General features: G+C 40.3%; 1 protein-coding gene across 1 annotated transcript; it reads right to left on the bottom strand.

The window, feature by feature from the left end:
• Nucleotides 1-5,250: 5,250 nt before the first annotated feature.
• Nucleotides 5,251-21,631, bottom strand: LOC115579925 (tryptophan 5-hydroxylase 1-like). The gene is made up of 11 exons (XM_030413658.1): nucleotides 21,414-21,631; nucleotides 13,353-13,499; nucleotides 13,024-13,207; nucleotides 12,681-12,781; nucleotides 12,431-12,498; nucleotides 11,792-11,988; nucleotides 11,449-11,584; nucleotides 11,176-11,302; nucleotides 10,089-10,184; nucleotides 9,479-9,612; nucleotides 5,251-7,334 (listed from the first exon to the last, which is right to left on the bottom strand). The coding sequence occupies exons 1-11, from the start codon at nucleotides 21,507-21,509 to the stop codon at nucleotides 7,172-7,174; spliced, it is 1,449 nt and encodes a 482-aa protein (XP_030269518.1). The 5' UTR covers nucleotides 21,510-21,631; the 3' UTR covers nucleotides 5,251-7,171.
• Nucleotides 21,632-24,518: the final 2,887 nt, after the last annotated feature.

Raw genomic sequence — 24,518 nt, 5'->3', positions numbered from 1 at the left:
AGGGCGACACAGTGGACTTCCTTTCGCCGCTTTCAAAATAAAACACAGATTTACTAACACACCTCCCCTCTGTAAACTGATCTGGAAACTGATTTTAAAAAAATGTGTCTCTCTCTCTCTCTCACACCATCAGGGCGGATTTGTATGGAAGCCTGTCCCAGCCAACATAACCTAATTCCAAATAAAAGCAAACTGGTTTTTGGCAACTGGCAACTATACCTACAAACTGCTTTGAAATGGCCCCAAGTGACATTGCTGACTTGTATAAATCAATAATGCCCTCTTTCAGATCAATGCTGAGCTCTTTAGGCTTTTCGATTGTAGTGTATATGTGGCTGAGTCTAATGGGTGTGTCAAACAAACACTATTTAAATGGGTCCAGACAAGTCATCAGCAGTTATACATCATAATCACTTATAGGAAGCTAAGAGGCCATGCTACAAAGAACATTTACTTTACACAACTTTCTATTATTACCACATTTCATGAATGTTTCTTGTGATAAAATAGTGTGTGTTCCACTCATTCCGTCACCGAACAATGAGAGCTGCAGAAATAATTGGAACTGAAGACTTCCATGATATCCATTTTCTCTACAAGTTTGTGTGAACTTATGACCACAGCTGTATATTAAAAGGCTGAGGGAAGCTAAGTAGAATAATTGTAATCTCAGGCAATCGTTCCACCTGCTCCAAGTGCCAAAAACAGTTTCATGCAGTCTGTGCTTTTCTCAACTGCTGTTTATCCCTCCAGAAACTGTGGGCTCTATCCCTGGCTCTCTCCTGCAGAGCTTGCCAGCTCCAGCAACTGTCAGCTGTCTGATGCTAACATGGTCACTCCTTAATCCAAAACACTGGTGTCTCTCCCTCAACTCTGGTTTGAGTTCAGTGAGTCCAGTTAAATGTACAGCAGGCCAGTATTATTTGTCCAATACTTGCAATAAAAAATCTCCAAAGAGACGCCAACATCACAAACATGGCAGCTGAGGAGAATCCTGGCAAACAGCTTGCAGTAAGCTGTCACTCAAAGTTGCTATGTCCTTAATTTTGCGTAATTTAAAAAAAAATGGTGAAGGAGGTAAAGCGATACAGTATATTAAAGGAAAGCTTACAATTTGTGTTTTTTTTCTTCATATTGCATTGCAATAGCCTGTTCAAAGTTATCATATGCCAAACAACTAATCAGTGCAGATAATACTCTATGCTAATAGATAAATGAGTGATGATAATACAGTACATGCTTTGAATTCCTTAGATATAACGATGCAGTGTTCTAAGCAGACCTGATGGCATGCAGCAGATGATAGAACGTTCATTACAACCATAAGAGACTTGTGACTTGACTTTGACTAGCAAAAAATGACTTATGATTACTCTGACATGTACATGAATAAATGAAATTTGTATTCAAAGATATGCTGATTAAGTCTTTTATCAAAGAAGTTGACAGAAGTTCTCTACAACATGTGTCCCTTACAAAACTTACTACTATCAACAACAAATCAGAACAGCCCGTCACAGACAGAATTGTAAAAGGCATCCCTGATGCAAAAGAAGCCCAGTGGTTTCAGGGTAGAAGCCTAATCTATCATCTGCATTCATTAAGCATGAATTGCCCAGTGAGCAACCAGCCAGTGAGTTTTTGTGCAGATTTTATGTGAGTCACTCAGATTTATTCTGCCTGTTGTAATCATAAAACACAATATGTTGCCCATTTGAACTTGACATCTATCTATAAATGCACGGAATCTCTGTCTGTCTGTGTGTGTGTGTGTGTGTGTGTGTGTATGTGTATGTGTCTGTTGGTCAAATATCTCTGCGGATAAGGATCACACTGACCCGAGACTTTCAACATGGCTGCTGCGTGGTCCAGTGGTGTGCATCTAAGCATTTGTTTGGACTGCAATGATACCGTGAATAAATTATTTCATAAATGCTTTACAAATTCCGCCGAGCATTGTCCACCAGAGCAACCACAGTCACGTGCGCACCAGAGCCAATCACTGCAGAGCTCAAGCCCATGACGTACCTGAAGAAACAAGCGGATTTATACCTGCAGTGACGCGAGCTGGACGGGGATTTTGCCGGCAGTTCGGTCGTTCTGTTCTGTGCATCTAAACTGACTGTTGTGGATTAATGAGATTAAACGAGTCCGGACCGAGTCTGTTCGGGTCTGAGGAGATCCGGAGACGCGCGGACAACAAAGTGGAATCGGAATCTGTGGATGTTCATGTGTAGCTAGCCGGTAGCTAGCCGCTAGCCGCTAGCTACACGGCCCACCTCCCAAGGCGACGGACCGGCCGCATCGGCACGTCCAAAACCGGACCTAGGGTAAATAATGTCCGCCACGCTTTTTCGCGAACATTGCCGTCACGTTTGCTTTGTGTCTGGTGCAGGAAGAAACGGTAAAAACAGGCTTTTGTCACGAAAGTGTCCAAGCAGCAAGTTTGGCTGTTGAGGAACAGGAAGTTGTGGGAGGGACCTAGGCGGATGATTGACAGGCAATGACTGTCGGACAGCGATATTGAGAGTTGAGAGATTTGTTACATTTAGCGTGTTTGGAGTGTGTAGTTAGTGTGTTATGTAGTGTTTGGTGTAGTGTGTTTAGTGTGTAGTGGAGTCGGTTTTTCGTTTAATGAGTCAGAACAATGAGAAGATGCTGAATGTGAAGCAGGCAGTGCAGCTCTCAAGGAGCACAGGCAGACCTGAGCATTGCCTGCATTTAAATGTAAATAGTTACATATAACTTTGTAAATTTTTTAAATGTATGCACAAATTTAGCAAGCAACAATTTCTATTTGCACTATAAGTAAAAAAAAAAAAAGGTTTGTTGTGAATATGTTTATTTGTGGTTTTCACAGTAAAAAAATAAAACTTTTTCTACTCGGATTTTATGGGTTTTTTGTGATTTTAGGTCCATTGTGTTAATACAGTTTGTCAAAATAAAAAAAATAACTGTACAGTCACACATGTGAGGTTTTGCTAAAAATAATGACACCAAGTAAATAGTTTTTAAGGTGAAATATAATGGCAAAATCAAAAATAGTCAAAAACAGCCAATTATACCCTGGAATATCGGATTTCACAAACCTAAATATCCCTGACGTCCCACCTTCAAACACAGCCTCATTTGGCCATCCATGAAAAAGCTCCTTAACCTCCCACTTTTTTATAGGAATACACTTTTGTTACGGGCACTGCACTAGTTCATTTTAATAAAGGTCTTTGAAGGAATCCCTGTTGACCACAAGAAACAGTGTAATTCAACTCCAAAAAAAAAAGAAACTCACAATATACATTACAATCAGTTTTGTCAGAGCAATTGCCTATTTAAATGAGGTAAAACCTTCCTGTTAGCTTAAAGGTGATAAGATTTTCCTGTTTTATCTCCAAATAGACATTAAAACAGTTAACTGGTAAATCAACCATATGTCACATAAGTTAACCATATTAAATAATGCAATACTCTTGATTGTGAAATAGTGTTACAACGCGTAGTTTTGGTACGACCCAGAAGCGGAGAGCAAGGCAGGGAGTTATTTACGGATACTTCACAAGGGTTATGCAAGTGAGAGTAGAGAGAGAATCTGGCCGGAGACCCTGTCGGAGTGGAGGGGGAGAGGTAGCTCACAGTGGCGCTGGTAGATATATGGTTGGCAGTGTTGGGTGTAATCACACTACTTTTTTCAGTATCGAGTAGTTTAAGGCATTACTGTTCCGAATGTAGTAAGACAGCACGCACACACAAAGCTTGTTGCTAAGGAACCGTGGAGCAACATGAATGAATTTTTATAGAGCAAGTAGAAAGAATGTAACGAGTAATGTAACTAGTAATGTAACTAATTACTTTCTTCAGGGAGTAACCATGTAAGGCATTACTATTTTTGAGAGTAATGTGTAATGTGTAATATATTACTTTTTTGAGTAACGAGCCCCAACACTGATGGTTGGCAGCAGAGGTGCTGAGAGCTGGGTCGCTGTAAGCAGAGCTGCTGGTAACTCGAAACGAGGGTGAACACTGAAGGCAAAACAAAGCCTTGCAGTGCAACCTCTGCAAGCACAATAAGCACAGAAACACCAAAAACACAAAATCCACCACAGAACATGCATGACTGTGACAAATAGAGTCATGTCAGTACCTTACGGAGGACAACCAACAGCTTTGGACCCAGTTCACCTGGTGGTGATGCTTTTATGTCTTTGTTTGCTGACATTAAAGAAAAAAGAGAAAAACATGAATATAAACATGATAATACTATCAAGGGACTTGCTGCTATGAGCACACTCTTACGAAAACAGATGGAACCAAATTTGTAGGTGCATACTGATGGTATAACCCCAACAACTACTCAGTACACAGGAGATTGTGAGAAAACCAGCTATTGGCGAATTTCAAGTGCTTTGCGCAATCATCCTTTGTGTATCAGATCAAAGACAGACAGAAGCATGTTCAGACTTCACTGACTGGGGGTGCTGACTTATACATGGATGGCAAGTAAGTGAATGTGCATGCGGCACACACGCATTGACAAATAACATTTCCTAGCCCCTGACCATAAACAACTAAATGTCAAACCCTAATTCTAACCCTTACCCTAAAAGTCTTAACCCTCAAACAGCCCTACAAAATGTCTGTCCGAAAAAAGTGTCCTTGCTGAAACTCAACTAAACTTAAATTGGTTCTTACAAACATAGCTGCATGCACGCACACACATTTGTGAAAGAAAGTGCTTTGTGGCGACGTTTAGATTGTCTAGAAGTTGGCCCAGAAGTGGACACCAGACAGGGAGTGGATTCAAGGGTAATTTATTGAACCGATGAACAACAGGCAGGTGAAGGTGAAGAGCTCTGACTCAGGCAAGAGATGGAGGGAGACTCACGGTGGTCTCAGGGCAATCCAGAGAGTGGCAGAGGTGCTTGGAGGCTGGGTGCCATTTGACTGAGGAGCTGGCCCAGGACAAGTTGAAATTGGAGAAAAACAGGCAAAGCTAGATTGAGGGCAAAAACTCCTAGAAACACTTGGGAGTCGAGAAAACACTAGGAACATTAGGTTGAACATGTGCCAACAAGAGCTAACGATGACAATCTGGCAGCATTCAGAGAGGAGACCAGGGTATAAGTAGTGAGGCCGATTACTCCCAAATGCGCTGCAGTTGTGTGAGGAGGCAAACACTCCGGCCAGCATGAAACCACGCCCAGCCTCTCCCAGCACCTCTGAAATACAAAACACAACAAAACACACAGAAACAAGTCCAAACCATGACATGCATTTTTATTGGATTAGTAGTTTATAAAGCCTGTTCCATATCCAGTTAACACGCGTATTGTAATCCATTGTCAGGTGTTAACAACACCTCAGAGTGCTCCATTAAAAGAGAGAAGGCACAAACAAATACGTAGCATTCAACAGACATTAAATATCAGGATCCATCGTTACAGTGTGAATTGGTAGCTCAGGACATGAACCTTCACATTGTGGCAACAAAGCTAGAACTTTATTGTACATTTATTAAAGCTATCAGATAAATCAACAATAGCAAGTTATGTAAGTTAGACATTTTCACTCCACATTTACTACTTGTTCTACAGTCATACATGACAGGAGAACTCACTTACAGAATTATGCACTCTCGCATTACTTGTTGTGTTTATTATTAATCACAACCTGAAGTACACAGCAGAGTTCTGAGCTTTTGGTGTTTGTTGAAGGGCCACCCAAAATGAACTACTCTCAGGCCTGTGTCAAGAAAATCATGAATATCATAATGATTGAAACTGGAAAATGGTCACTGCCAACATACATACCAAAGTTGCCAAGCTTTTATTCTTGTGATGACCACAAAGGCTGTCCAACTTACCATGAGTTGAATTTTAAAAAAAGGAAAAAAATTAACATGCTTTTCGATCCTTTACTTTGTTCAGTGTATGGAACTCCCTCACTCCACTGTTTCTTTTCTGACCAACATGATTTCATGTTAATGGAATTGTTGCAATTAGTGGATTTGTGTGCTGCTTTTGTGTTGATTTCAAATAAGGTAAACTTTGATTAATCTAACTTCAAAGCAAGGAATGTCTGCCTGTCTGTCTGTTATTTGCCTATCACGAGAACCGTTCATCAGATCTACTTCACACTTGGAAGGTGTGTTGCCATGGAATCAAGCATTCTCTCTCATCTTAAATGTGCACACACTACAAGATTTTAAAACATGAAATCACATATTACAGATAAAGTTATCGTATCAGCAATGCACCCCCTCACATGATGCCTCTCATTAGCTGTCATGGGGAAGCAGACAAACAAAATGGAGATTTGCATGGCGCAGTAACTTGCTGTGGTAACACATTGCACTGACAAAAGAAACACAAGTGGAAACAGCTCTGGATGAGTGGGGTGATGCGTCCAACATGGGTTCTGTATTCTACAGTGAAAACTGGAGAATTTAAGTTTCTGTGAACAGTATTATGCTAGCTCATGTGAGCTTCAAGGGCTACAATGTTTACTGTTGCTTGGCAGCACTGTCAGCTGTTCTGGGATACTTCTGTCATCAGTTGTTGTGGCCCTGCTTGGAAAGTACCAATGTATCATCCAGATTTTAAAAAGTGAATAGCAACATGTCAGTCTGTGAACAATTCAGGAGGCTTGATATTGGATCGGTAAACCCCTCACACCACCAGATAATCTCAGTTGAACAGCATGATTTGAACAGACACTGCACTAGTAAATGTTATGTGTGATGGATTAATTCTAAACTGACCTTTGAGGGACCCAAGAGAACCAGAGACTCCAAGTTGGTTGATGCAATTGTATAAATATATTATCTTTTCTTTTTTATCATCTTTATCAGTTGATGTGGACAAACAATCAGTCATAGGACTAACATGCTATCAACAGAGCAACATAGCAGCTTCTCTTTTGTTGTTTAATGGCATCTGGTAAACAGCTTTCAGGTGCATTACCACTTTCTGATCGGCAGGGGCATGGGGGCATGGAAAAACACTCCCACACTGCTGCACAACCCTGCAGCTAATTCTGACAACTGACTCTGTATGAATGAGGCCTTAGTGTTGATTTGGTTTTACTTCTTTTTAATGCTCCAAGTTGGATCTAGGTTTCAGCACAGCTCCATGCAAATCATGTCCCAACTTTGTCCCCCCACTGCCCCCTTAGACTCTCAGATAGTGAGTCGGTTCAGTGCATCCTCTACAATGTCCAGCTCATGCCTGATGTCTTTCACCATACTGTTGATGCTGTCGGTGTCCTTCAGGACATCCACACCCTGGGTGTAGGGGTTGTAGTGTACTGTGAATGGACGCCGAATACTCTTGGCAAACTCCCTGTAAACACAGCACATTTATATGTCACCATTAGCAAGAACACTGTGATCGCCTTGGGCAAAGCATTCTTATAACTAAGCTGAAGTCCAGATGCTTGGAAGTGCTTGTTATCACAGCATGAAGACTACTTTTGCTATAATACAGTAGATGCTGTTGGTAAAGATGCACTTATTCACTTAGTTTCCAGGAGTGAGATGAAAGGATTGACCACTCTCCTGTCTATGCTGAGTACAGAGCAAGAGTGGGCAGGTGATTAGCTGAGCCTAGCAGCTAGCCTGGACCTACCCAAAATTCAAAACAATGTGTCAAAAACATTTCTAAAGCTCACTTTAAATGTGAAGAAGGACAATTAGTGGTTTAATGGGAGTTACATTGTGTCACTGTTTCTCGGCAAAAAACAGCCAGGTAGAGAATTTTGGGATGATCCAAGCTAGCTTTTTATGCCCCGGACGGACAGCGCCACTCACCAGCTAGCAGAGCGGATGATCACCAGTATGTCCAGTATAACAATATGGCCTTCGCGAAAAAGTGCCGGGTCGACCAGGAGGACAGTTAGTTCTAAACTGACTGGACTGATCAGTTTGGTTTGATTTTACCGGACCATACCAATGCTAAGCCGACATGCTTATTCTGAATGCAGACAGTAGCTGTCAGCAAAGCAAGCTTAAGCGGCACCTCAACACTATTCATGCTGCCCTACAAAATGACACACAAAATATGTTGTATCAGTTATATATTTTAACAAGCTGTCCATTTTTAAATATGAATAAATCAATGTCAGCACACGAGAGCACAACAGCTGCATCACTGCATGTTTCATGGACCCGTGCTAAAGACAACAAACCATTACCCGATGCTGGTTGATTAAAAAGTGTGCAATCGATATGGCTTGTGAGGTTTTAAGTCATGATGAGTAGAACAAGAAAACAGTTGTTGAGCTGTTAAAGCAGGTGACACAGTCAGCTAACAACAGCCAGATGGGCAGAAGTTTTATGGACGCTATCAAGAACCAGGACAGAAACAAACTCTCCAGTGCCCATCTTGGACAGTGCCTCAGGACTGCCTGAACAGAATATGGGCTTGACATCACAAAGATTGCCACACGCAGGTTGCTACTAACAGCAAACTATTTGGCAACATAATACAACAATTATATAAAATAGAATAGAATAGAAAAAAATCAATGTAAATAATAAAAATGAAATTATATTTTTGATAACTGCTCCTTTTGCCTGTGTTATCTTTAAGAAGGACACACCCGTCCAGGTGTGTTGTAATTATCTGACAACGTATTTAAGGAGGATTGAGTGGAAGCCTCACTCTCTCTGGAGCCATTTTCCCCTTTTTGTCTCCTTGTTAAATTTTTTTTCCCCCACATGTTTTCAGTGCTGGGGTTTTGTTTTGTTTTGTTAATTTGTTTGTAGGTTAGTTTGGAGATCACCAGCAATCCAGTTTTTTGTTTTTCTTTAGTTCGTTTAGAGTTAGATTAATTTCCTTTTTGATAGGTTGGAGGGCATAGCTGGGTGCGACGGCCCACTGCGTGGCTGGCACAGTGATTTCCCCTTCTGTTGTTTATTTCAGCATCTCGTACCTTTCTTTTGGTATGTAGTTTTTGCTCTTTTGATTTCTAAATAAACATTTGGTTTAATCCTTCATTCTGATGTCTGAGCGTTCTTTTAAATATGTTACACCCTGTCTGCGAGCCTTACGTTAGAAGGTCCATAACAACAACAACAAAAATGATAATAATATCAACAACAACATCTTTGCATAGAAGAAAGTTTCACTGATCGAATTAAAAAAAAAACCTTGACTTGACATGCTTGATATAATTTGGCCCTTGGGGAAAACTTATTGGGGCACCCTGCTCTTTACCTTATGTATGGAAAGTTATATTGATCCTTTCATCCACCTCTTGGAAAGAAAGTGAATAATACTCAAAATGTTTAACTATTGCTTTAGATTGCCATGGTGATTATTGGGCATCTGATAATATTACTACAGTGCTGGGAAATAAAAATTGTTCAAATTAGTTGTTAACTGAAACAAAGATGGTGTAAAAAACAGTCAGAGAAGACAATTATAGTACATGTAATATAGACAATAAAGAAAGGAGTGTGTTTACTAATTGAAATTCCACTGACCTCATTTTGTTCTTGGCTTCCTCAAAACTCTCGGACACAAAGTAAACTTCTTGGAAAGTAGTTATCAGGCACTCCTGATTACAGGTCACCATCGGGTCAAATGGAAGGATATGAGGCTTGCCAGATAAAGCGTACTAATAAAAGAGAACAATGTGATATGGTCAGATTTACATTTTAGGCACAAGACACATTAACATATTGAGAGAATGCCCTCCTTAATCGGGCTGGGCAAGTAAAATGGTTTTGACTAAGTGCATGTGAATGCTATAACTGGGTCACAGTAACCTGGAAGAGCACATACACAGAATATAGAAGAAACAGTGGCGGTGAAAGATAACGCAGCTGTTCTAACTCAGCCAGTACTGTTTCATTCATCTATGTCAAGGTCATAAATACTTTGCTTTATTTACAGTCAACAGGTATGTGGTAACACGGGATCAACAGTGTTATAAGTTCCAAGACTGTTGATCCAAAATCATTTATAAATTGCCACGTTTTCACTGAACCCTTCTGAAATTTAATGTATGGGTACAAAAACCAGCAACAGCTTTTCATATGGAATAAGCAATAACTGCACTGTACAAAAGGTAGACAGCAGATCCTATGTTACCTTGAGTTCACTGATGGAGGAGAGGAGTCCAGCTCCGTAGGCCTTTAGCCTGCCATCCTGCTTACACAGGCCGAACTCCACTGTGAAGAAATAGCACTGGAACAAAACAGGTTGTAACTTTAAATGATCATACACAGCATGAGAATGCAAGTCAAAAATGTCACAACAAAACGTGTGTTTTTTACACGTATGGTAGGGATGTATCACAGTATTTATTTATTTATATTTATTGGACTTATTTGTGTGTCTGCTTTATGTGTTCCGACACCACAACGTCAGGAATGAAGAAACTGTAGACTGCTTGCCCTATTTTCCAAAGTGTGCATAAAACGGATGGATGTAACATCTCCTTCTTCCCCTGCATCCTCATCAGGTATAACAAACTTCCCAAGGATTGAATACTATGCTTGATGGTTTACAGGTTCAACAGGTGTTGGCTAGAATAAGAAAACACTAAGTCCAAACTTAGTATTGGGACTTATTTCCTGGTTTCTTTTTCTTGCCTGATCCACAATTATTGTTCTGACTATGAGGTCATATCGCTGGTCGAGTGATAACAGTAGTCTGCATAATAACCTTTATCAATGCCAAATTGATACTAATATTTGAAGCTATAATTATAATCGTGCATGATGTAGTAACTTTGCATGAATGGCTTTTTATTTCTCTTCTGTGGCAGCAAAGACATTACACAACCCTGTCAGTAACTATTAAACTGCAACCTGTGCTGCTATCTGGAAGCTCCATGGTTGACGAGAGTAAGGTAACTGCTCCCAATACCATGAAGCACTTTTCTGTGACTGCAGCAGCATACTGGTAACTTATTACTTCTCTCACACAACGGTAAGGACTCACTTCCCACAACAAACCAGGTACACTCTGTCACATTAAACCATTACTCAAAAGGCCACCTTTCTTAATGGGGAGGCTTGGCCAGTCACACAAGTGTCCAACGCCATTAGCAACTGATCCTTGAACCAGGACATAAATGTGATGTATAGACAAAAGACATATCGACCCCTTTAGTTTTTATGGTATTTTGTGTGTGTGTGTGTGTGTGCGTGTATGTGTGTGTGTATTTTCTCACTGTGGCCAGTTTCTGTACAGCATCATCCGAAGCTCCAAGCGATGCCAAACCAATCTCTTGGGAGAACTGGGCGAAGCTGGGCTCAGCAAGCAGAGGAACGTGACCCAGAAGCTCATGGCATGTGTCTCTGCACACAGACAGAAACACACACACACACACACACACACACACACACACACACACACACACACACACACACACACACAATCAATCTATCAAAAACATAGTATGACTGTGGAAGACATGAGTGAAGGTGCGTGCATCTGTACTCACGGTTCAGGTGTATACAAAGGCTCAGAGCTGTGGCGGACATATTGAGTGCAGTGGAACACTCTGAAGGCCAGGCCTGCTAGGAAGTCCCTAGGGGAGAGATACCCTGCTACTGGCCGAATGATGAAGCCTGAGTGCTCTAGACACACACACACACACACACACACACACACACACACACACACACACACACACACTTATGAATCTCTTTGTGGAGCTGACATTCTCGTCATCCTCCTCCTTGTCATCAGATAAACTGCTGCTAGGGCCACTTCTGCATTAGCTTAAGCATTCAAATGGGACTTGTAGTTTGTATCACATTATTTGCTGAGACTTAGACAGTTACCCTTGAGGAAGTGTGAGACATCCTCCAGCTGGGGGATGTTGTCTTCGCTGTAGTTACAGTATTTGGTCAGCAGAGGGAGGTTCCTCAGATACTCCTTGCAGGCATGGCTGGGGTACAGCTTGTTAAGTTCCCTGTACACCACGCCCCAGGTACGCACCTCCTCTGTTGTAAAATCTATGCGATGTATAGGATCGCCACTGACCAACAGAAAGGGTTGGTTGGTTTAATGATGTTTTCAACATAACATTTTATACAATATAAAATATAACTCTTACAAATCAAATACAAATATGGGAGAAACAATATAGCCATGTAGTGCACCAAAAACACTGTGTAACTTTGCAATACAGTATTGGTCTATCTTAGTAAGCAATTAAAATCACTACCGCTCTGTATTTTTACTCAATAGTCATTTTTAAAAAGTTATGTGTGTTCATTAGGCCCAGCAGTATACAGCAGATTCAGTGCTGGCAGAACTGTGTTTGGGGGCACTTAAGTCTCTCTCCTCCAAGTCAGTTTTATTTACATAGCATCAGTTCACATCAAAAGTTATCTCATGACACTTTTCACTTGGAATATTAAATAATGAAAGTTTGTCACAGGTGGCACTGTACATCACAATTAAACGATGGAACTTACTGTTTGTAGCTCATAGCCAAATCAGCAAAATATTTTCTTCTTTTACGGTATATGTTGTCTTTGAATCCCTGCAAAAACAGTACAATCACAATATCAGTTTACATTCTCACAGAACCTCATTATAAAAGTGAGGATAAATTGCTTTGGTTCTTGCATTTTAGACAATAAACAAAAGAGATACAGTTGATGGCAAAAATGTTGACACCCTTACACAAAGAAAAACTGTAACAACTGTGTCCGTCCTACTTACCGGATGATCTGCATCTAATTCACTTCCATACATCAAAACCCTGTTCACACACAAATCCAAATCAGAGATCTTCTTAGGGAACCAGGGCACATTCACCAGATCTAAAACACAATTTAGATTCAATTCAGTTAATTTAAAACAAAATACGTTCTGCTTTTGCACAAAATCAATTTTAACAGTTAGAAACAGCCTTGTGAATTAGATTTGAACCATGCGTATATGCTATTAATGTTGGTGCTTGTAGATAGGCCTATGATAGTATTTACTGCTATATTTTATTTACATGAATAAAGATAATTCTATTATCATACATCAGGTAAGTCAAAAGGAAAGCATGGCCTACCATCATCAGGTAGAGTGGAGTTGTCAGATGGAGTGATCTCAACAATATCAGTATGTGTCCTCAGTAGCTGAGTCAGCTCCTTGAGCTGTGCATGGTCGGAGTCACAATCCACAAAGATCTCAAAGTCTGAATCCCTTCGTTTGGACTTGCGAGACTCAATATGAATGAGGTTGACATGTTTTTCCTGCAAATACATAACATACATGATGTAGAAGACATAAAAAAAAGGTTCTTCAATCAAAAGCACAAGGACAAGATAATATCCCCCCATAACAGCAATTTGGCTATAGATGCCTAAGCATGCTATGGCATGCTTTTAAAACACGCACCTGAAAAAGCTTAAGTGCCTTGACAAGACCACCCACTTCATTTTTCAGTGAGAATATGATTGTTGCAACACTTTTCCGAGAGCTGGCGGGCCTTCCAGTGGAGATGCTCCTGTTGTCCTCGTTCTCACCAATTTTACTGAATGTCACCTTATTCATTTAGGAGAAAAACAACAGCAATCATACATATAGAATGTATCAATGATTTCCCTGTGGCCTGAATTAAAATCAACAAACATGCCCCTAAACATTCTGATTGACGCATAGACACATGAAGCAGAGAGATAAAAACAAAGAAGAATCAAAGAACTAGTGGACAAAGGCTGAGCGTTGCTTCACCTCATGTCCTCTGCAAATAATACAGCCACGGACAACTAGCTCATACACTCTGCGCCTGCACGAAAGGAAGTGCCTCTCCATACCATTGGGTGGCAGTAGTTTTAATCCCTCATTCGAAAAGGGAAACTGGAACTATGGATATGCAAACCATTGTTAAGATAAAGCGGCATATTTTTCACACCACTCACTTACATAGTCACCTCTAATCAACAATGCTTTTGATAAAATGTTGCAACTGGCACTGGCTCAAAGTAAGTAAGAAAACTCACTAGACGGTTGAAATCATGTGGTACATATACATGTGCTTCAGAGAGAACCAGTCAGAAGCTACTAAAGGACTGAGAGCTAAACACACAAGGACTTTTAAAAAGGTATGTCTCTCTCGTCTCCTGCACAGACGTGAGTGTCCATCCCGGGCGTTGCTTGGCTCAACAAGGCACGATAGAACTGACAAAGTAAATCAGCACAACATGGTTTGACTGGACATGGCCAAAAGAGCAGGTGGAAAAACCCCATTGGAAATAACCGGACAGCCTCAAAGAGCTTTCCCTTTCTTTTTTCCACTTTCTCTTCTTGTACAGGGAGTTCCTAAGTTGAGCAGCCAATCAGAGTGATGTCTTTCACAGACTTGCTCTACGGGCAATTCAGTAAGCTCAATTTAGCAAATAAGCCGCAGACAAGGTCTGACTAGCGCCTATGGTGCAGGACACACTGCAAAAACTACAGCCACAGACACTCAGTGGCAGCACAGAGACATTTTATCAACGGGCGACTTTGGGCCTTTTGTGTGAGGGCCCTTAAACCTGCATTTCTACTTTGGAGCAGCAGCAACAATCTGTGATTGTTTTGTGTAGCTCCTCTTTGTGGTCTATCCCTCTGACAGAAAACAGTGGTCATAAGTTAGTTGCCTGTCTGGTGTTTGGTGCTGGGTAGGTAGTGCACTGTGAGCTGTTTACTTAATACAGTGGAGCTGGAATAGACACCACATACAGCTGAGAGGAAGTGCTGAGATCAAGAAAGTTCTGTGTGGTTTGTCCATGCAAATGACTCCTTTCACATACAGTCATTTGATCCTTGTCAAACAAAAATTCTATCCACATCCTAAATATTGCCCCTTTAATGTATGGTTCCATAACAGCTGAACAATTTTGTAATTTGAAATTAGCATACCCGGAATGTGAGTGACAGGAGACGCCTGTGGAGGTAGACTTTGTGTTGAGACTGTTGTTTGTTTGCCAATGACTTTTAATATATACCAGGTGTGGCGTCGTAGGTGGGCCTACTTGGACCTAGGCCCACACACGTGTACACCCTAAATGGCCAGGAGAGCATATGTAGATTCCTGCCAACACTCCCAGTTGTTGCAGGAGTCTCCCTACTCCCTACTTTAACCCTTACTCTTAGTGCTCCTGATTCGTAATCTCTCCCACTAAACTCCCAATTTCATAATGATACAAATCGATTGGGAGTGTCTCAGTTTCTGTGTGGGATATATGCTGGGTTTGCTGCAACCCATCCAGAAGAGGCAGAGATGTCTGTCATGTCCCTGCCTGTGCCTGATGTCACTCATCCCTGCGCTCACTCCAGCCCGTCCCCTCTGCTCAGGTCAGGAAGAACAAGAAATCCACTTTGTATTCCACTCAGCCCGGTGCAAGAGTTTCCCCTTTATTAACATTTGCCCCCGTCACACTTGCTCGTCCTACACGTGGCAGTACTGAATCAGTATTCTTCCTCATCTTCTTTTTGAGAGGTCTCACACACTCTCTTGCAGCGTATGATGTATAATTTAGATGTTGACTTTTATCGCTCTTCTCTCGAGACTAGAAGGACTCAGCAAACAGTGTAGGCTAGTCAAGACGGGAGGTAGAGAGGATTTCTGCTCGACTTGATTGTGTCTCTGTAGCCTTGAAAGCCTTTTCAGACCAATTCTATTGAGACAACTTGTGCACAGTGGAGTGTGCTGCTCTCTCACTTGTTAAAAGCTCATCCAGCAGCTGATCACTCTCTTTCTCTCTCTGCAATCAACTTTAAAACACAATTATCCAGTCAGATCAGGTCTACAGAATTTGCAGCAAAAGATAACTGTAATAGATAGGATGTTTCATTTTTAAATGATGTGAGTAATATCCTTCCACTCCCATCCTCCCATCCTCCCAACCGTGATAACGCTCACGGTTAAAAGAAAGGATATCTCGGCATTGAACATGTTTTAGGGAAAGAGTTTAATAGTGTCATTATCAAGCAGATGTGTGGAGGTGACCTTCCACAGCAAGATATCAACTCTGTTTTAGCAAGACTGGAAACTGTCCAAAGAAGGACAACATTATTATCACATGTAGCCTATAAATGAGGCCGAGCCAAAGTTAGCGTTCCGTCCCGCAAAACTGAAAGCCTGGTCCAACAACCAGGTGCACTTACAAGTTTGTACAAAACAACAACGATACAGTAAGTAGGCCTACGTTAAAAGCTGCACTATGTAGTTTGGGCAAAGAAGTTAAAACTCTGAATTTTTATATTTACAATATGGGTCCCTCTCTCTGCTGCGCATGTGATTGACAGAGGATGGGAGGGGGAAGAGATTGTCCACTAGTTAATCAATCGCAAATGTCATCATTCTCTCAGATCAATGTCAAAACATTCTTTTATACAATGGTGAAATGGGTCGCCAAATATACTTGGGCGGGCGTAAATTTACCTTGGTGGCCTACCTGAGTAAAATCTATCTGGGGGAAACACTGTACTATTCAGTTGGTGTTTGTAGTAGGCTAGAAATTATTTGCTATGGTGCTCAATATAAATTCAGTCTAATCAGCTGAAGTTGAACCAAGTGATACCGAGTTCTCTAGCAGCAGAAAGTGACTGATGTTATTTGGGGCGGCAGTAGCTCAGTCGGGGTGGCAGTAGCTCAGTCGGTAGTGACTTGGCATTGGGACTGGCCGGTGGCCGGTTAAAGACCAGCTACAGACCACAACATGGAAAGTGGACTGGTAGCTGAAGAGGTGCCAGTTCACCTCCTGGGTTACTGCTGAGGTGCCCTTGAGCAAGGCACCACGCTCCCCGGGCACTGACATGGTAGCCCACTGCTCCTACCTTGCAGTGTGGGCATGTGTGTATGTGTATACTTACAATGTGCAGCTAGTGATGGGTTAAATGCAGAGGACTCATTTCAGGTGTGTTTGCATGTAGCATGGAAATATATACTGACAAATAAAGACACTCTTCTTCTTCTATTTTTGTACCTTTTCTGCTGTCCCTGTTGGACATCCTCTGTCAGATTACTTTTAATCACAAGGTTGCTCAGTGGAGGAACAGATGTGACTTTTGCAGGTGACAATGTAATACAAATATCACCATTTCTTGTGAATTTAAAGCACAGATGTTTCCCAATCGGGCTATGCAAACATTCTATTTTAATCGAGGTACTTCCCTATTTCACAACCATCTGTGTCCGCTTGGCCTCCTTTGTATCTTCTATTCCTTCCCCTTTTACTTAACCGCTTTACATTTTTAGAAACATTTTTGTCACATTTGTAGAAAATCTCTTGATAATCCTGACAGCTATCAAAAACATCTAATCATCTGACAAAAATGGCTTTAGAGGAAGTGTGATATTTTATTTGTATACCTTCAAAATCTAGTTTACTCTTGCAGGTTTCTCCACCGTTACCAACTCCAACTTCAAGATCAGATGTAGATTCAACACTACATTTGCTTTGAATCTGCAGTGTGGAAACTTTGTCTCCACCTCGTGGCAGTAAGCAGAATTATAAAAAACATGGTTGATGCATATTTTGTGACGTGTACCTTCAGGTGAACCCACTCCCATCTCCTCAACTCAATGCACTCTTTAAACAGTATTAATGAAACTCACAGTTTCAGTGCTTGTGCACATACACTTGGATATCTGGAGTACCTATCGACCAGCATCAAGACATCATTTCTGTGGGCTGCCACGGTCCAAAAACATGGGATTCAGCAAGCCATTCAGATTTTGGCCTCCTCCTTAGGTAAAGTGGAGGCTCATTTGAATAATGCCCCTCCAGACTGATAATCTACACCCTCCTTTTGAGAGTAACCTTTGCAAAGATTCACCGTTGTTTTTCTCATGTGCTGAACTGCTAGTGGTATTATGTTAAACATAAGAGTCAAGCACAGCTGCTCTGTTGTTGGCTGCACAAAACAGTACATTTTTGTGAGGGACTGCACCACAGGATACCTTTTTAACAAGATGAGGGCACAAAGGTGTGCACGGCTGCTGCATTGTCTTTGGCTGCAAGAACAGACACAAAAGTCTTTGTCTTCTCTCATCTGAGCATGTCAAGTCACAGTGGATTAACTTTATTTTTGATGGAAATATGATAGAAAAGTCACGTCAAACAAGTGTGTGTATGTGCTTACTTGCAGACTGCTCCTCTAACTTTTAGCTTGTTGGATGTGTACATTTTATGATGCACTGCATTATCGAGGGACAGTAACAGTAGAGACTGAATGATAGTTTGATACCTGCTATCTCTGACCTGACCTAGAAGCTTTTAAAATGTTCAGCTTTACTTGTTATTTTGTAGGTTAGCCTGTTGACTCAGACGTTATCATGGTGCTTTGTGAAAGTGGTTACTCACAGTTTGAGGAGGTGGTGTTGGGCTAATGCTGTAATATTGAGAGATGGTCAAGGGAAACTGTGTGAACATTAAGCCTAGTCCGAATTCATCTAAATAATGTAGGTTTGATGCCAGAAACTGTGTGCTGCTTTCTGTTTGTAACGTGATGTAATCGCTAGCTCGGCTAGCGTTAGCTTTGTTTGTAACTATGATTAGCACCCAGCATTTAGCCTGCTAACAGCATACAAAGACAGTTACAAAGGGCCGGACACTGTCGGGCTGAGTGTTTTATCTATGATTAGAAGCTCTCTGCCCAATGGCAATTTCCCATCCTGCTTTAAACACGCTGTCATTCACCCCCTGATCAAAAAAGCCAAATTGAATCCACCCGTCCTTAATAACTACCTTCCAATATCAAAGCTCACATTTTGTAGTAGTTTTTACTCATCTCATCTTCTTTTAAATAAATTTCAATCAGGTTTCAGAACACACCACCTTCCTGAGGGTGACAAATGATCTGCTCCTTTCATAAGACTGTAAATGACACTACTTTAATTATTAGAGATCTCTTGGCTGTCTTTGACACAGTTGACCACCACATCTTTTTGGACCACATTAATCATGTTGTTGGCATTCATGGACTGGCTCTTCAGTGGGTTCCTCCTATCTCCAAGACCAGTGGTGGGAAACTTTTTTCTACAAAGGGCCATACTGACTAACAAAATGTAAGCAATTGGACTACAAATTGGGCTATTATATCGAAATATTAAACACATTAGAATGAAACTAATTCACAGTACGAAATGCCTCAGGCTAATATTAACTATTCAGTAACAAACATGTTTCATGTGAAAGACCACAGAAACTTATTTTTCTGTTTTACAGATGTTACTGTAACTAACCTATGAGAACAAATTATAACTTTAAGATATTTATGAATGACAAAATTAAAAGCAATTCTTACCCCATGAAATTTAGCCTGATGGGAACAGGTGAGACGGTCACCTCTCTTTGCAAAACCATCAAAGTAGAGTGTCATGTCTGATGTTGAAATGCGTAGAAACCTTTCTTTATCAGTCAGTCGTGATCTGTAATGTGACTTGTTGAAGTTCAATCATGTCTCCAACTAATCAACCACTATTGTAACTTGTCGCTTGAGGTTAGTGAGCAGAAGTCAGCTTGAGGCCTATTGTCCAATCGAAATGTAGACAGCGCCCACTGTTGGAATCAAGCTAAATAGCTTTGATACTCTGTCAAGGCAAACTGTAAACTGCGAGTATGATGTTCTGTTGCTTGTCTGTCCCTCCTAAGAGAGGGATCCTCCTCTGTGGCTCTTCCTGAGGTTCCCCCCCTTTTAGAATATCTCAATATGGCAAGTTTTTCCTCACTTGAATCAAGGGTCTAAAGACAAAGGATGTTGTTCACTGTACAGATTGTAAAGCCCACTGAGGCAATGTGATTGTGATTCTGGGCTATATAAATATAATTAATTTGACCATAGTTGCTTGCCTCAAGATTCATTCACGTACTGCCCCTTTTATTTTTTGGGGACATTATTTTGTTTATTTTAGGAGATCACAGGCCAGATTGAGACGGAACCCGGGCTGTATTTTTCCCATGTGTGCCCAAATAGAGTACAGTAAAAGTAAATGTCTTTTACTTTTCTAAGCAGATTGAAGGGTCTTGATCATCTGTGATTTAGAATGGTTTCTTGGTTACTGTTAATCTCTGCTGTGTAGCATAATCAAAGTTGCCTAAATTTTCTTCCTTAACAGACATTTCCAAATCAAGAGCCAATGGACCAGTCCAGCCGCACCTGAAACTATTTCCCAGCACACTCAGCGTCAAAAGAGGAAACTTCCAAGCCTTGTACACCCATGGTTAGAGTACTTTGAATACTGTTACACAAACAAGTGAAGTTTACTTTTCTCAATGCTAGCTCAGAGGGCAGGTCAGAGGGTTTTTGAAACAGATCTCAAATGAAGAATTTGAGACCACTTCTTCTTGTGTCAATGGAAACAATGTATCAAAAGACCTCTATTGTCAGGGCTATTATCATTACTTTCAAATGTTATTGAAGCTTTTTGAGATGGGACATTTATTCTGAAACATAAATTATTGGTTATATGCTGATTATGATATATTGGTAACCTACTGTATAGTTTAAACAGACTTTGATAAAAACTATGTGCCTGTCTGTGTCTCTGTATCCTCGATGATACAGTAATAGAGAATGAGCTCATAGTGCTGCTGAGCACCATAAACTGAGCTGAACGTCTGCTCTCAGAACAGCAGTAATACTCTAACTGCCAGGATTTCTAGGAAGGACACCACCAGGCGATCTACCTCAGCTGCGGAATACCTGTCCATCTTCCTCTGGTGAATGGCAGTTTCATAATTGTTGTGTTCAATAAACTTACAACAGTTGCATGAACCCAAAATAAGATCAGATTGCTCTGATGTGATTTCAAGAAATAGATCAAAATGGTGCATAAATAACTACATTATAAAGACGTTTTTGAAAGTATCAATAGACGTTTTGTCCGGTCTCTCAGCAAACAACTTGTAAATTGTTTGTTTTCTGTGAGGAATTCAGGATGGTCAGGACTCTCCTTCACACATCTTGCCCTGCACATTAGCTTGCTCAAGGATCGAACTTTGACCAAGGAAAAGTGTGCTTTTCACAAAATTGCATTCTAGTTTGCTTTAGGTCCTCAGCTGCAGTAAACTAAATAGTGTGTACCTGCAAATGTCAATTTTAGATGTTGGTGGAGTCCTTACTCTTCTTCTGTTCAAGTTTATTAACTGTGTCTCTCGCTCATACAGTGTAGCACAATCTGCCAGCCGCTGTCAATCAAACAAGACACCTACATGACCCGCCAGCCGGCTCAAATAAAAAGGTGCATTTCTGATTCTTCCCCAAGACCTTTTTTTCTGTTACTATTAACAGCACATAAAAATAACAACCTTATTTTTACTACAAAAAGAATGACTGCATATGAATTCAGTTGGACAGGTTATATCAAGTTAACATCTACTTCAAACTACTACTAAAAATTGCCCTTTCTCTTCATAGGTGAGGCTTTCCAAATAAACACGGAACACAAGCATCATGAGTGTGACTTACTTCATTGTTGAGCTGCTTCTCCCCATAAGCAGAGTTTACTGAGTCGAAAGACCTTCCTCTGCATGGCCCCTTTTCATCGGATTTCTTGGCATACATGCCTAGATCAGTAGCAGAAATTTAATAAGGTATATAGTTATTGCTCAGTGAAGTTGTTTTATTCTTCAATAGCTACCACTAAGTTTGAAACTAGTTGAAATTAAGCAAGTCTCTCTCAGCAGTTGAAGACTTATGGTCGCCTACAGTACAAGTTTACATGTGCACTGTCAACCAGAGCAAAATGCTGTGGTATTTATGAAGCTGTAGTGGAAGGGAGGGTTCATGGTGAGAGGGAGAAGCCATTTCTTGCAGCAGGAGGGAGATTAGGAAGGGTCACAATTAACATCACGTGGCCTGACATGCACACCACAGAACGGGCTGCAAAGTAACAACCAGCCATGGAGTACTTATTCAGTTATTTGTCAGTATATTAAGAATATAGAATATAGGCTTCACATATTTAAAGGCCATTCCTTTTCCAAATTATGAGCTACAGAGGATATAAAACAGACACAAACAGGGTAGAAAAACCTAACAGCAACAATTCCATAAAATAAAACATAAAACCAACCATTCAAAGAAGGTAGGAGGAAGGTAAAGCAGTAAGAACAAACTGTGACAACAGAAAGTGTGAATGCGAATGAAATTCATCTTTGAGTTGATGCAAAGTGGTTGCCATCTTCAGTCTGGAAAAATGCCTGAATCCTATGCACTCAAGTGTTCACCCTATATTCATGCATACATTTCAGACATTAAAAAATCTTTTTTGTGATATAATATCCAACACCTATAAGGAAGGATGCTAGCCTATACTTTGAAAGATGAATTTCCACCAAATGAGTTAGTGATTCAATTTCCCTCTCACGCATACTGCAAACAAAACGTCTTTGAAAGTTAAATGTCAAATACCATTATCATTTTCATCTCCATATTGTGATAAAATGACACCTCTTTACAAATTACACACTTGTTTCTTTACTTCCACAATTCTCCAAAATTTGAGAAAGTTTTTAATGACAGACTGGACAAATGTACTGATAAACACGAATGACTAACTGTCAGTCAATGCAGATTCAGCCCAAACAATTCAACATCATTGGTATTAATTTAATCAATTGAGGAAATCTCCATAGATCATAAGTAATATGCTATTTCTGCACCTCAAAAAAGGATTTGACACAATGGATCATACAATACTGATTAGTAAACTGGAAAGATATGGTATCAGGGGTATAATACTGAATTGGGTAAGAAGTTATCAAGTGGCAGGCAACAATTGTGAAGTTGGGAGAGTTTTCTTCCTTGTGTTAGGACATTGCTTGTGGCGTCCCCTGGCGGTTGGTGTTGGGTCCCAAACTGTTTATTTTCTACATTAATGATAACATATGGTATCCAAAACACTGAAGCTCGTATTACTGGCTGATGACTCAAATATATTTTGTTTGGGTGAGAACAGTTACTGAAGGTGATCACTACAGAAATGGGAAAATTTAAAAAGTGGCTTGATAGAAGTAAATTATCATTAAATTTGAATGAAACAAAAATAAAATTGGTAATAATAAAGCAAATATTCAAGTACAGATACAAATAGATGGTGTCATCACTGAAAGAGTTAATGGGCAAAAGATTCTTGGGGTGATGGTAGATGACAGAATCAGCTGGAAATCTCACATTAATCATGTACAATATATATAGACATTCATACACTTATGGCGGTGGCTGCCATACAAGGTGGTGACCAGCAGACTTGGAGCAGTTTGCGGTTCAGAATCTTGCCCAAGCCGTCCATATATACTGTATCTGTCTCATGAGATATAATGTTACATTCAATTAATAGCAAGAAAAATAACAAGAATCAGTCTGTACAAGTTGCTTTTAATCATTTATGTGCTGACCTATCAATACTGATGGAAAGGTTTACTGTGTGATGACTTTGCCTAATTAGTTGTCTTTGTGCTTATTATTTCTGTGATACTCTAGCTCCTCAGCTTTAATGTGTGTCTCATAAATGTACAACGGTCTCCATGGAACAGTAATGATGTTGCTGGTATGAGCAACTTAACATGTTTACAAGCTTTTACCATCAGTAGCAACATTAGGGGTAAAATTAATGAGGTTTTCCTACCGGAATAAATTGACTAATGTGTGAATCAGACATTCTCATGGGATAGCCTAGGGTTTGTGGCTGCTTTTATCTATTATAGCCTTTACATGTCAGTGGTGCTTATAAACTATATTTGTTTGCAACCTGCAAGTTTGTACATTTTTATGTATTTTATAATTTTTAATGTATTTAAATCAAATATGATGTTGATTGCCACCAGAGAGAAAAAACCCACGTGCTTGTTTCTATTCCTGGCAGAATTGGGATTCCGCTTGTTCACATAACAAGACTTAGGATTTGGCTCAGTAATTTGCTCTCACGCGATGATTGTGGGTTTCTGAAATTGTCTTTGACGAAGTAATGATGTATGTTCACTAGCAAAGGGGGTAGGCCACACAGATTTTAATAGTTTAATAGTCACAGAATGCATCACAGATGTTCTTTTTGTCAAATCAGACCGCTGAAGTCTTATTTGTACTTCTCCACCCGCACAATGTAGTGTGATGCGTATCTGAGCTGAGCAGATGACCTATCACCCCAAACCCCAAATATGTATTATTTAGCTTACTAAATGACCACTTCATTTGTCAGTGCATTCCAAGATTCTAATTTAAAATCATGAAGCAAAGGCCATTTAAAAACAAACATACAAACAGACAAACAAACAAACAAAACATTTACATTTGAACAAAGAAAAAGAATATGACTCCAATGCTTTAGTTGTTAGTTGCTAGTTAGTAGTTTAGTAGCCTACATGGGAAACCGTAATAAAGACATTAATCAGTTGTAGTTGTTCACACATTTTTTGTTTATTAGACCCCTCATTAAAATATTCCACCATGTTTCCAACCCAGTCTTTTTACAAACTAGGTGAACTTTTACTGTTAAATTTGGCTGCATAGCATGGGTTTGTCAATGACATATGAAAAATTACCCAGTTACTTATAACTCCTTTTTAAGAAGAG

This window comes from Sparus aurata, chromosome 4, assembly GCF_900880675.1.
Source record: "Sparus aurata chromosome 4, fSpaAur1.1, whole genome shotgun sequence".
NCBI lineage: Eukaryota > Metazoa > Chordata > Actinopteri > Spariformes > Sparidae > Sparus > Sparus aurata.
The sequence above is the reverse complement of the archived record's forward strand: the minus strand, read 5'-3'. Positions and strand labels throughout refer to the sequence as shown.